The following is a 13452-nucleotide window of genomic DNA, read 5'->3' as shown; positions in this document are numbered from 1 at the left end:
GCTTCTGAAGCTTGTGTGAGTTGGTGTGGAGGGAAATGCATCTCTTATCACAGGAGAGGCTGCATATAGACACATTGATTTGGCAGCATGGCACACAATATAGTGCTGTTACAAAGCACCTGGATTTATCCTCCATTCTGGTATTGCTGAATGCACCTGCTATGCCATCAGTGTGTTGGGTGAAATAGGCAACCTCTCACTACTATATTGTTCTTAGTGATTCACTGTAGTAACATCAGAATGATGCTGTAAATACTTCTTTTTCCCTGCTGCTCTGCCTGACATACCCAATATGCTCTGACCTTCCTCTTAACCCTCTCTCTGCTGGTTTGTTCTTAAGCTCCTTAACCGACTGAATAAACACAGGAAATGAAGCCAAAGTGCTCCTAGTTCAGAGGCTTTGCTTTGAAGCTGAGATGTAAAACCTGTGAGGGTTCTGTTTTTTTCATTTTAACATCCCCAATGCCAAATATTCCTATGTTGGTTGGACCTACAAGGACATTGATGAGTGATGAAGATTGAATTCCTGTCCAGTCAGCTGATGCTGCAGTGTGAAGACAGGTGTTTCTCTTGGAGACCAGTGGACAGGCTATTGCAAATTTCTCCATGGTATGGTGTTTGCTTTTCAACCTCCATTACCTGTAAATCTCTCATTGCATTATCTCTGCTTTTTTTTCTGTATAAAGGTTTAAAAAACAAACACAAACCCCCCACAAATCAAAACCCAAAGCCCCATGCAAAGTCCTGAGTGTCCTGGATCTGTGGAAGCAACAACAGTCTGCAGGTGTGAGTTTTTGGTTGCTCTGATGTACATTGCACACAGGCAGTACCCAGAATGCATGTGAACAAACTTGGCCTGGCTTGCAGGATCCTTGATGGCTTTTGCTTGCAGCACTCAACACCTTGTCTGTCCTGCTGCGAAATGGAGCTTTAACTGAGGAGGGATTGCACAGCTGTTTGTTTATATTTTTCTCCTTGCCAGGTACCTCTAGCTTGGCACTCTCCAAAGTGAAAACACAAACACTGCAGAGTTATGAAACTTGCTGTAGATAATGAGCTTTGAATCTCTTCCTTAGAGTGAGAAGGGGAAGGGATTTTTTTTTAAAGGAAAATTGATACATTTCTGCAACATAAAAAAACCCTTCACTTTAGATATTTTAAGGAACTCTTCTTGTATCTCTTGTAAATTTACTGTCACTAGCCTGCTCTGTCATTTGAGCCAAGTACTGATAGATGTGAGTGTCTCTTGAGGAGGCTTTGATGGAAAATGCAGTGATGGAATGAGGTAGTGATACCTAGTGACTAGGGCATTTGGATCAGGAGTCAGACAGTCTGGGTTTTACCTTTGACTCTTCCACAGATGTGCTGTGTGACTTTCAGGAAGTCATTTCACCTTTCTGTTCCTCTTTCTCCTGTGTCTTGTCTAGTTAGATAAGCTCTTCAGGGCAGTAACTGTCTTCTATTGTGTGGCCAGGGTGCAGTGAAATGGGACCTCAGTCCTGGTTGTGCCTCAAGGCACAACTATAATACAAATGATTAATGATCAAAAATGTGACTCAAAAACATCTCCATGCTTTTTTTCTGATTCCAAGTCAGACTTGCTGTATTAATAAGTTGAAGGCCTTTCTGACTCTCACCCTTGTGAACTAAGGCTGTGATCCATTTGCCTCTAATATCACTCATTATTCAGAGTCTGTCATTGGAGCCTAGGTGTGAGTCCTCTTTGTCCCTTCTTGCTCCGCAGTGATGTTAACATCCTAACTAGCCGTTTTTTTGGTAAACAGGTAGGACTCAGACTGGACTAGGGACTTTCACAAAGCCTTTCTCCATAATGGCATTGAGGGAGAGGATCCAGGAATGAAGGAGAGGGCCTGTGTGTAGTCTTCTCCTAACAAATCCATGCATTGCACTCAATGGACACAACTAAAATAACTTCTGTCATCCACTCCTTCAGGGCTGGGACTAGAACCCTACTGTTGCAGCTTCAAAGGCAGTACTGTTTGGGCTAAAGATCTTGCCATCAGCCAGTCTGTTTCCTTTTCTTATGTTCCTATCTTGCTGTATTACCACCACTGATAATCCTGCTCATTTACTCCATGTGTTTTGGGCCCACATGATTCCTGGCCCCATTCTGAATGATTTAGTAGCCATGCTAACGGCTTCAGCAGCCTTACTCTGGTTTTCTACACACCCTTGTATGTATTTGGTTTCTTAGCCCCTCTTCACTGTTCCACCACACACATGCTCCTCAACTCCCCTTCACCCCCCTTGCTGTGTATGTGTGTTGGTTAGGACGTGTAGGACCTGGGGACTCAGCAAAAGAGTCAGTTTTCCCCTCGAACCATGAACTTTCACTGACAATGCTTGCTATTTTGGTGGCAAGATCTCATAGGGATTCCATTCTTTCTGCTTTCTGATGCCCAGGACACGCACTGATGCTCTCCATTGCTGAAACCCTAGTTATAGCCGTAGACTGTGAGGGCCTTCAGTCTTTAATGCTGCGATCCCTTTAACTTTAAAGGAACCACTTATAAGAAATAAAATCTTTGCTCTTCTATAAAGGGAATAGTGTTATGCTATTTCCAGTATGGAGTGTGGACAAGTTTCACTGTCTTTGTCAAGCTAGCAAATTAAAAATAGCCCCGTAGCTCACTGCTGACCTTCGCAGCAGTCTCAGTACCAATGCACAGTGTGTGTATTATTTAGAACATGTATTTAAAGCACTAGGCTGACATAGGTGTTGGAACAAAGTTTCCAGGAATAAAAAAAATGAAACCCCGCTTCCAGACAAATACACTTCACTGCCAGCAAAGGAGACCTTGGCTTCAAGGTCAATTTTATCTTTATTGATACCTTAATAATACAGTGGTGCCTCACCAGGTCCAGTGCTTCACTGTGCGAAGTGCTGTGCAAACATAAAGCTGGATGTGGTTCCCAGCCTGAAGTGGCTAGCAATCATTCTTTCTCCCGTAGAGACAGTGTGGGGTTGAACCTGTGGCCATTTGTCTCTAGAAATGTCCTCCTCCTTAAAGTGGAGGGAGGGACAGCGTAGCTAAGTTCTAGGCTGTGTCCCCTTGCCTCAAAGTTGATGCAGAGCAGACAGTCCTCAAAGAAACCACCCTGTTCAGTGACTTGCTCTGAAGGAGCAGTCTGTTATCCATTTTTAAATCAATCTAACAGTAAGGAAAAAATCAGCAATGATCGTTGGTATGTGTCAAGACTGAGAGCAGTTGTGTAGCTGTGAGACCAACATAAATTTGGAGGAGGCTGGGCTAATTCTAGGGTTGGAAAGGTGGTTTTAGAATTCTTGGGAACATGTGCAACCGTGGTTTGCATACAGAAAAGCTTAGCAGTCAACTTCTGGGAGCAGCTGTAGACTAGTAGTTAGAGTAAAAGGTTGAGGGTCTGGACCCTGTGTTGTCTTCCTGTCTCTGCCACAGACTTGCTTTGATTTAACTTTCCTGTGCATTTTCCGATCTGTGAAATGGTGATTTGCTTTGAAATCTAGAGATGAGAAGGTCTGTATAAAAGCAAATGCTTATTTCTGTCATAGAGAAGAGCTAGCCTACCTCTACTTTTTTGCCTCTGAAAAAAGGCTTTTGTATGAACTGAACTGGCTTGAGAGGTGTATTCCATGAACTATATTAAATCATGCCTTTAAGCTTTTTTCCCCTCTTTTGCTGTGCTAATGATTCCTTTTCACCTAATGTTCACATAACCCAGAAGGTGACTTGGGAAAGAGAGAGAGTTTGTCCATTTTTAGTACAGTGCATAAACAGGCTTTATTGCTAATGACAAAGCTGACTTATGTTCAGGTTAGTGTTTGTGTGGTATTTATTTGTTGGTGAGAAATATGCCAGGAGGAAGTGATGGAGTGCTATTGTTGGGGATTTTTCTTTCTCTGATAAGGTTGTTTTTGAACTGCTAGAGTTCATTAGGTTCTTGAAACCATTTTAATCATTAACTGTTTCCTTAGTCTGCTGTATGCAGAAGGGTGTGTGTGTGTGTGTGTGTGTGTGTGTGTGTGTGTGTGTGTGTGTGTGTGTGTGTGTGTGTGTGTGTGTGTGTGTGTGTGTGTGTGTGTGTGTGTGTACACACCTGATACAAAAAGGGTGAGATTCAGATAGACATTTTGGATGTTTCAGTTTTCAACTGTATTTTGAGCCACTTGTGTGCTGGATTACTTACCTTCCTACCCTCATGGCTGACGACTTAGGACTTTCTGTCAGGGACAGTCAAAAGCCAGTGAACTTTGAGAGGTGGAAGGAAGGGGGAGATATTTCAGACTTGTCCGAAAGCAGCTTTAAAAGAAAAGAAAAGGTAATCTAAATCCTGTTGGATTGGGCAGGTCCAGGAGACTCTTCTGTCCTTCAGGAGAGAGACTCCTTGAAACCAGGATCCTGAGCAATGTTCACTTCTAACTCTTCCTGTGGATGACTGTGAATTCCTGGGGATGACTGCATGAGCCCCAGTTTAAATCTGAGCCCAGTTCCTTCTCCTCCTCCTCGATTCTCTTTCCTGTTCAATCTGCTCCTCTAGTCACTCTCTTCTGTTTTGTTCCATGCACACACGCATGCCCTCCCACACTCTTTCTTACACTGTTTGGGCAGTGGTCTGAAGAAGTCCTCGCCTCCTCAGTTGGCAACACTAGAAACAGAACAGAAGTGGAATCTGCAGAGCCCAGAGAAGAGCAGTGCCGGGCACCTGCCTCTGTATGTTGCCCACCAACATTATGCACCACTTAGGGGGGATGCTGATCCTTAACATTTGTGCCTTGATCTTCAGCGACCACTCTTCGTGGGTCTTAGGCATATTGACCAGGGTTGTGTGAAGGAAAACAGCTGGCTCTGACTGCGCGCATGCCTGTGCATTTGGGTAGCAGGTGCAAGTTTGTGACCCAGTTCTGGCTTCTTTTGAACTGGAAACTCCAGTGAAAAAGCTCATACCTAACCATGTAAACTCAGCAAAGTTCATTATGGAACAGTCAAACTTCGCTGTGGGAGAGGCGAGATCCAGACAGCCTGGATTCCTTTTGTCTAGCTACCTTCGCTCAGCACTGGGGGAGAAGCCTCTCATCCTACTGTCATTACATAGTACCCCAAGAGACCCTGTTCTTTTTTACTGCAGCAGCTGGCAAGTCTGTTTTCTTCCCTGCTGCCTTTGCCTCTTCTCTCCCGCTAATGTCCTCATGCAGTCCCTTCCTGTCCAAAATAGGTGTGGTGGCGCGTTCACATTCCATGTGCAGTCGTTGTCTAAACAGACGCTCATCCTCATGGAGGAGAGGCAGTGAAATGCACAGCACATTTGTAGCTCAGCGCACAGCCCTATGTTACAAACTTGACTTGTAGTACTCCACTGTAACAAACCCACCTGTGGCTTGGCTCTAGATTTGATTGGTAGGTTACCTTTTGATCTTTGCTGGCACCATCCATCACACTGACACTTGGCTGTTCTGTCAGGGAAGTAGACATGTTTGGCAGGAGCTGTTGCAGACCCTGTGTTCTCAATCTTGATGTCCTAGGCAGAGCTGCTCTTTCTTGGTATCTTTTTTTTTTTTTTTTCTGGAAGGAAACTTGGGGACTATGACTTCAGCTTCTGAGCTAATATTCCCCCCCAAGCTCCTCTTTAAAGGAGTGTTCTCATGGCTTGTAGCAACTAATTGTTAGGAATTGAAGGCTTGTCACAGGTGCCTGTAGGAACCAGCAGGTGAGCCTGTTCAGTGGCAGGTTTTACTTGCTTAGTTGGGGAGCTAAATAATGTTGACATTGGGCCTAATCCCACATACTTTAATATTGGTGGTATTGTGAGAGTGAGGCCAGCAGAATTTGTCTTCTCTGTAGAGCAGTGTTTCTTAACCTGGGGTTTTAGAGGGGGGTCGCAAGTGCAGAGCTGGTATTGGGGGTGGCAAGAAAGGCAATTGCCTGGAGCCACAGGGGCGCCATGAAACTAAGTTACATGCCTCAGCCCCGTGGGGGTGGGACTCAGGCTTCAGGGGTACAGTAGTTTGGAAAGGTTAAGAACCACTGCTGTAGAGGAATGAGTTTGAAATTCAGACAGAACAATGAGTTCATAACCAGCTTGAGCTGTTACTCTGTTTAAAGAGCACAGTAGAAATGACAGAAATTAAAGCTGAGTCCCCAGTTAGGGGATGGCTAGGCTGGCACTCACGAGTAAGGAAGTAAAATAAGGAACTGGCATCATAGTGATGACACTCCATCATTCTGGCCAGCAGGCTAAGGGACCTGAGGAATACATCTCCAGTAGAACAAAATGCATGTTTGTCGAGTGAATCAAATGAGTAAAGAATTTTGAGGGAGTCTTAAAATAAAGAGCAGCTTGGGGTGAAAAGTGGGTGGAATTAAAACATCCTGCATGGTCACAAATACTTGGAAAGATAGCAGGCAGCTGACTAAGGAATCCTTTGCAGTGAACATCACTGAAAGAGTGACCTCAATCACAGCATCCTAACCAAACCGCGCAGAGCTGGAATTGAGATGCAGTTTTTCTTAGTTGACAGGAATTTAAAGCTGCAAATATGTATATATTTCATCCCTTGCAAGCTACTTGATAGTACAGGGTGGGGACTGACTTGGTTCTGCTGCTGTATCTGAAGGCATAGTTAGGTCAGCTTGCACCGGTGTTTTGTTCTAACGAGGTCTAGGTCCCAAATGAAGACAAAAGGTTGACGGTCTCTGTGGTTCACTAGTCCTAGCACATGCCAGCTGTGTGTCTTCTCTGCTCAGGATGGCAATATCAGGGGGAGGTGTGCTGGGGAGGGTGGAGGTGGATTGGCACAGCTTGTGGGGTGTGCTTTTTCCTATCTTGCAAAGCACCACAGGACTTTTCACAAAGCCTATATTTGCCTTTGCTCACTTGTACCTGTGACGTTTTGAGATCATCCAAACCAGTAAGGAGTTCTGTCATCGCCTGCCTTGTAACTTTGGGTTCCTTAATGTTAAGCTGCTGTGGCTCAGAGCCTGGAAACCAATAGCGAGCTAAAAAGCACAAGGTCTCACACTGACTTCCACCAGCCCAGTTACTCCTTGCAGGGTGATCCCAACCATCCTTCCAGTCCCATGTCTTCCCAAATCCATCTACCCAGAGTTCTTAACTACCAGACACTTGGGCTTTTCCCTCTCATTTGTCATCCCATGCATGCACACTCCATGCAGTGTGCACACTGGAGACTTGCTGGGGGTAAAAATAAAGTTTTATTTAATAGAAAAATCACAAGTTCAAAGATGAAATAATAAGGCAGAGCACACATATATAAGTTACACAGAAAAGAAACATAAAGATGCAATCCCCAGGCTTTATACTTTCATTTGAAACACATTATCTTTTCTAATATGTTACCTGTTGTTGTCTTTGAATAGTTTCCCAGCATGCCTTTTGTTTTAGAGAGGATCCAGTATTTCAGAAACAGTTTTCTGCTTAGAGGCTACCACTCAGTTTCTAGATACAAAATTTCAGACACAAGCCTGCTTTAAAAAGGACTTTTTTCTTGGCAAGGTGACTTATGGTTCTTTAAGTGCTTGCTCATGTCCATTCTATGTTAGGTGTGTGTGTCACATATACCAGTGCCAGAAATTTTTTTCCCTCAGCGATATCTATAGGGCCAACTCTAGCGCCCTCTGCAGAGGCGCACGTATGTGCTGGTATAAGGAGCGCCAGTGATGCACCACCCTCCCTCTCCCAGTTCCTTTTTACTGTCTGTGATGGTGCTGAAATGTCCCTTGCCTTGGCAAGCATTACTACCAGTGATTTCCCCTTTAGCATTAGTGTATATAGATATTAGATAAGTTAAGAGTTTGTAGTTTTAGTGATAGTTGTAGTTTTAGTCCCACAGGGGACATAACCCCAGGGATGGGGCATGCTCATGAATGCTCCTCACCAGAGCTGCCTAAGTGCCTGGTTGAGACCCATGTCTGGGATAAGTGCTGGATTTGTAGGAACTTCAGACCACGCACTAAGACAGACTGGGGCATCAGATTAAGAGGCTCCTGATGGAGTTGACTCTCAGACTGGCCTCCAAGCTGGGCTGTTCAGACTCGGCGCCCAGCACGTTGATGTTGGCTCGAGGCACCCCTCCGGCATCGGTCACCATCCCCGCTGCCAAAGAAAAGGCATAAGAAGTTGCATGCTGGAGGAGGGTGCTCCTTGGCCCTAAAGGAGGACAGAAAGGGAATGGGGAATGACCCAAGACTCATGCCAGGCTGCTTGTCTTCCCCAGAACTTGGGTTGGCTACAGTCCTCACTCCTGAGAGCTCCCAGTCCTATCTGGGACCTGCCTCCTGGATCATTGCTTGTATCCAGACTTGTTACGAGCAAGCAAAGGTTGCACTCCCTGCCACTCTGACAGCTCACTCAACAAGAGTACAAGCATTGTCAGCAGCTTTCTTAGCTCAAGTTCCAGTACAGGACATTTGAGGAGCCATGATGTGGTCCTCTGTTCACACCTTCATGCCCCATTATGCCATCTCTCAACAGGCCCAGTACAATGCTGGCTTTGGCAGAATGTTATTGCAATTGGCACATCTATGAACTCCTGGCCCACTCCTAGAGGTACTGCTTGTGAGTCACCTAACATGGAATGGACATGAGCAAACACTCAAAGAAGAAAAGACGGTTACTAACGTGTCATAACTGTTCTTTGCAATGCATTGCTCATGTCCATTCCATGATCCACCCTCATTTCCCTCTGTCGGAGTTCTGGCAAGAAGGAACCGGAGGGGGGGGAGGGGAAAAGGAAGAGGAAGGGAGGTGGTGGCCGACAGCGCCCCTTATGGTGGCACATACACATGCCAGTGCAGAGGACACTAGAGTCAGCCCTTTGGATACCACTGGGGGAAAATATATCCGGCACTGGTGCATGAGGCACACATTCACCAAACGTGGAATGGACATGAGCAGCACATCTTGAAGAACAACCATTATGAAAGGTTAACACAGGGAATTCCCTTTTGTCTTGGTGTCTTTCCATTAGCTGTAGTGGTCCACTGTTATCTTTTCTTTGATTTGCTAGTTCAAAGCATTACAGGTTTTCATAAAAGACCTTACTTGATATTTTTATACACTACCATTGTATACAACCAGTTGATTCAATTGCTTACTCTTTGAGAGTGAGATTCCCTGTTCTCCCCTTGGGGTGTCTGGACCCTGATTGTTACACATGCCTCAGAGCTGCTTCTCTGAGGTGTTCTGGGAATGGCTTCATGCTGCTCTTCTGGATGGAGGATAAATGTGTATGTTGATTTATTGAGAGAAAGGAGGTGGAGGGTAGGATGGGATTATGTGGGGGGCTTATCAATGGGATTCATAAAGCATTTTAATAATCTCTTACCACTCTCAGGAAAGAAAGCAGTTATGGATTCCAGCCCCTTTTTGTCAGAGGCCAATGCAGAAAGAATTGTGAGAACTCTGTGCAAGGTGCGGGGAGCTGCACTGAAGCTAGGACAGATGTTGAGCATTCAAGGTAAGTAGCAGGTCTGTGGTGTTTGTCAACTTCTATTTAGTGGCTCTTTTACCTGTACACGGGACAGGAAGGGTGTGAAGGCATTGCTAATGAGAGACATTGGACATCAAGGTCTTTTTACAAGCCAGCAGCACAGCAAACTGTCCTCAGTTAGTAAAATGGCTTCAAGTGAATGGTGATAGGTTAGCTGAGCAGCTTCCTCATGGGAGAATGAAGATTACAAAATTGCATAATTGACTGATAAGTTTATTTCTCTGTGGTTCCCTGAAATGGTAGGGAATGTGGGTGTTGGATCCTTCTCCCTTGTACACACATCCTTCTTCCTCTCAGCGTTTATACTGTAAACATGAATTAAGTCCTATAGAGTGCCAAACTCCAGTAACTATTTGAAGCCTAGTTAACCCTTCTGGAATTGGCCTAAAATAAGATGGCCATGTACCGTGAGAATGGGTGAAGGTAAAAATCAAATCCTGAAACTTAAAACAAGTGTTACAAACCTGGCAGCTGAAAGACTGAGGTTAAATTCAACAAGTAAATGTACCAGCCAGACGGGGAAGGCAGATGAGAGCACAGTCCTGTTCTTAGTTAAGCATGCGATCAACACAAGTCTTCAAAGTACACCTGCAAACCCTCGCATAGCACAAAACTGCACCCATGTACAATCTAGGGCAGTGATGGTGTAGTCTCCCTGGCTTGTTCACATGGCTCACTGGCCTGTGAACTCTCCTGGTGGAGAGAGACTGCTGCCTCAATCTTCCTACTACACCCAAGCCTATTTGGCTGTGTCTGGGGAAACTACCTTCTGTTTTGCTGTAGTGCTGAGTGTGATTTAATTTAACTTCTCTCCATGTACTAAATGCCTGATGACCTTTTCCAAATGCTCTCTTTTGCACTGTATCTTCCTCCATGTTCACATGTATATCTGCTGTATTGAAGCTGGGTACTTTTAGGTGACTGGATTGGTAATGGAGCTATAGAGACTTTCATCATGAGATCAATTTCTGGGAACATATTTTGTTCAAAATCTCTCTCTCAGAGCAGTGCTGACAGGCCAAAGTGGGGGTGTCTAATTGTTTCTCAGCTAGAAGAATAGTATCCTTAGGGTTAAAATGTGGTAAAGTGGGAACTAGATAGGCTCTATTGTCCCACTGCCATTCATTTTCTGTTTACCAGTCAGTTTAGATTGCAGTCTGTGATCAGGTCACCTCTTAAGGATCTAGATGGGGAGAAGATTTGATAGTAGAGAATTCTTTAATTTAGCAGACAAAGGCATAATGACATCCATGGCTGGAAGTTAAAGCTAAATGTGCACCCCAATGGCTAAACATGCTGAGAAGAATGTTCTTTTTTCCGTCTAAGAACACTGACTTCCTCTTAATACACCCACCACCAAACTCATTTGTGGTGCAAGCAGTCATTCAGTGGGCTAGGCAACAACACCCCAGGACCACTCCTCCAGTTAGAGCCACCAAAAAGCAAGACCTCATTGGCTGTAAGATCTGTTCTTCTGCCAGCCTCCCAATTCCTCATGGCCAGCTACCAGGCCATTCTAGAGAAGTAAAGTCATACTCAAGTCTAGCAGAATTCCATGCCTCCCTCCAGGAGGACAAGCAAGCGGAGTTTAAGGCATTCATTGACGAAGGCAAACTGGTCTCCAGAGCCTCCCTCCAGGAGGCAGTGGATGCAGCAGACACGGTGGCTCGCTCCTTGGCATTTGAGGCGGTGCTCAGAAGTGACTCCTGGCTACAAACATATGGTTTTCCTAAGGAGGTCCAAATGACCTTGGAGGATCTTCCTTTTGACAACCAGAAGCTCTTTAGTGACAAAACAGATGAGCCTTCATTCCTTGAAGGACTCTCGAGTGACACTTTTTGGCTTACTGACCCAAGTACCTGCACCGACCTGTCTACCAACCTTACCCTCCACACCAGCAGGACCAACCGTGTTGTCATCAATGCTCCCAACACCCTCAACACTCCACCGCCTCTATCTCTGCTACCTCTAGTTTCCATAAATGCCCTCTGAGACAACCCTTTTGACTCAACATCAGAGAACTGCAAACTCCTTCCCACCCTGTTGCCAGCTCCCCCGATCTGTTCAAAGGCCGTCTTGCTCTATTTGCACACAATTTGAGCAAGATTACCACCCACCGATAGTTATCTGATAGAATTCCACATCTTCCCACCCTGACATCTACCTCGGAACAACCATGTGGACCGAACACAGATATGCCTCCTCCACAGGGAAACACACACTCCTCCAAAAGGTGCCTACTTTCATGTGGACATCCATCCTGCGCATGGCAAATTTCTTCGTTATATGGTGGAGCAATCCCACTACCAGTTCCGTGTTCTCCCCTTTGGGATTGCTACCACACCTTGTGTGTTCACAAAGGTCTTTGCTGTTGTGATAGCATATATGTGCCACTTGGGCCACTCCGTATTCCCGTACCTGGATGACTGGCTCTTAGTGGCGTCATCCCATGACCACTTGCTCAACATCTTTTGGACTCTGTGGGATCTCCTTGCCAACCTCAGTATAGGCATCAGTGAAGAAAAGTCTACCCTCATACTGACCAAGGAGCTCACGTTCATTGGAGCCAGATTGGACTCCTGGACAGTACATGCCTTTCTCCTAAGAGACCATTTATCGCTGTCACTACCATCATGGCACAATTCCAACACTGTCTGCATACACAAGTCTGCCACTGTCTTTCATTCCTGGGACACGTGGTAGCGTCCACTTCTCTCTCTCCGCACATCCGACTCATATGAGATGCTTTCAGCAGTGGCTGAGAACAGTGTATGATCGACAGAAGAACCACCTGAACAAAAGTCTCCCTATCTCCACCGGTGATAACCTCCCTGTCGTAGTAGTGCAGGGGTTCTCAAACTTTTTTCTGGGACCCCCTTTGAAAATATTTCAGACTGTGATGACACCCTCCCCATGCCATGCCACCCCCACGTCATGGCACCCTTACTTTTGTGCTGCTGCTGGGGACGGCGCTACCTTCAGAGCATCCAGCCAGCAGCAGCTGCTGCTCTCCAGCTCCCCAGCTCTGAAGGGCTCTGAATGTCAGCTGTGCATGGGGCTGACAGCCGCAGCCATGGCATGGGTGGGGGCTGACAGCTCACTGATCCCCCCCAATAATAATCTTGCAAACCCTTGAGGGGTCCAGACCTCCAGTTTGAGAACTCCTGCAGTAGTGCAACCTATCTAAAGTTATTCAGGGTACCCCGTTCCATCAGCACACTCCAGACATCACCCTCATGATGGATGCCTCGCTTGCAGGATGGGACACATGCACACGGAGCCATACGGCAGAAGGCCTATGGTCCACCAGGGACAAGGATGCACATCAACATCCTAGAACTAAGGGCAGTCCAACGCGCTTGTCAAGCGCTCCTTCCTCTTGTTCAATGCAAACATGTACAAATCCTCTCTGACAACAAGACAGCGGTGGTGTACGTAAACAAGCAAGGTTGAGCCAGATTCCGGTCCCTCGAAGCTATCCAGCTATGGAACTGGTGCCTCCGACACATCACATTACAAGCAACACACTTACCAGGTATGGACAATATTCTGGCACACAAGATCAGCTATTCCTTCCATCACAACCACAAGTGGGAACTCCAGGACCCCACTTTTCACAATGTCTTTCAGCAGAAGGGCACCCACTGATGGGACCTATTCACCACAGTTGAGATTAGCAAATTTCCCCTCTTCCGCCTCAGTGGAGAGCTTGGATGGGGATCACAAGGAGACACTTTTCTCCTCCTGTGGACGTCAGACCTCCGTTATGCCTTCCCGCCCATCCTGTTCATTCTTCAGGTTCTCCACAAAGTGAAACGAGACCAAGTGACACTCATACTCCTAGCCCCATTCTAGTCCTGACAATATTGGTTCACAGACCTCCTTCATGTCTTGACCCACCCTCCAGTGCTCTTCCCCCTTGGCTACTCACCCAGCAAGAGGGT

The 13452-nt window shown here is 45.9% G+C and overlaps 1 protein-coding gene across 1 annotated transcript in view; it reads left to right on the top strand.

The window, feature by feature from the left end:
- Positions 1-13452, top strand: part of COQ8A (coenzyme Q8A) — a 71769-nt gene that overhangs the window by 39599 nt on the left and 18718 nt on the right. Inside the window, exon 6 of the mRNA XM_067564841.1 lies at positions 9353-9475. Coding sequence (XP_067420942.1) covers positions 9353-9475 — 123 coding nt within the window. The remainder of the gene's footprint in view (positions 1-9352; positions 9476-13452) is intronic.

This window comes from Emydura macquarii, unplaced genomic scaffold (genome assembly GCF_026122565.2).
Source record: "Emydura macquarii macquarii isolate MOO-44397 ecotype Brisbane River unplaced genomic scaffold, CSIRO-AGI_Emac_v2 contig_2676, whole genome shotgun sequence".
NCBI classification, from domain to species: domain Eukaryota; kingdom Metazoa; phylum Chordata; order Testudines; family Chelidae; genus Emydura; species Emydura macquarii.
The sequence above is the reverse complement of the archived record's forward strand: the minus strand, read 5'-3'. Positions and strand labels throughout refer to the sequence as shown.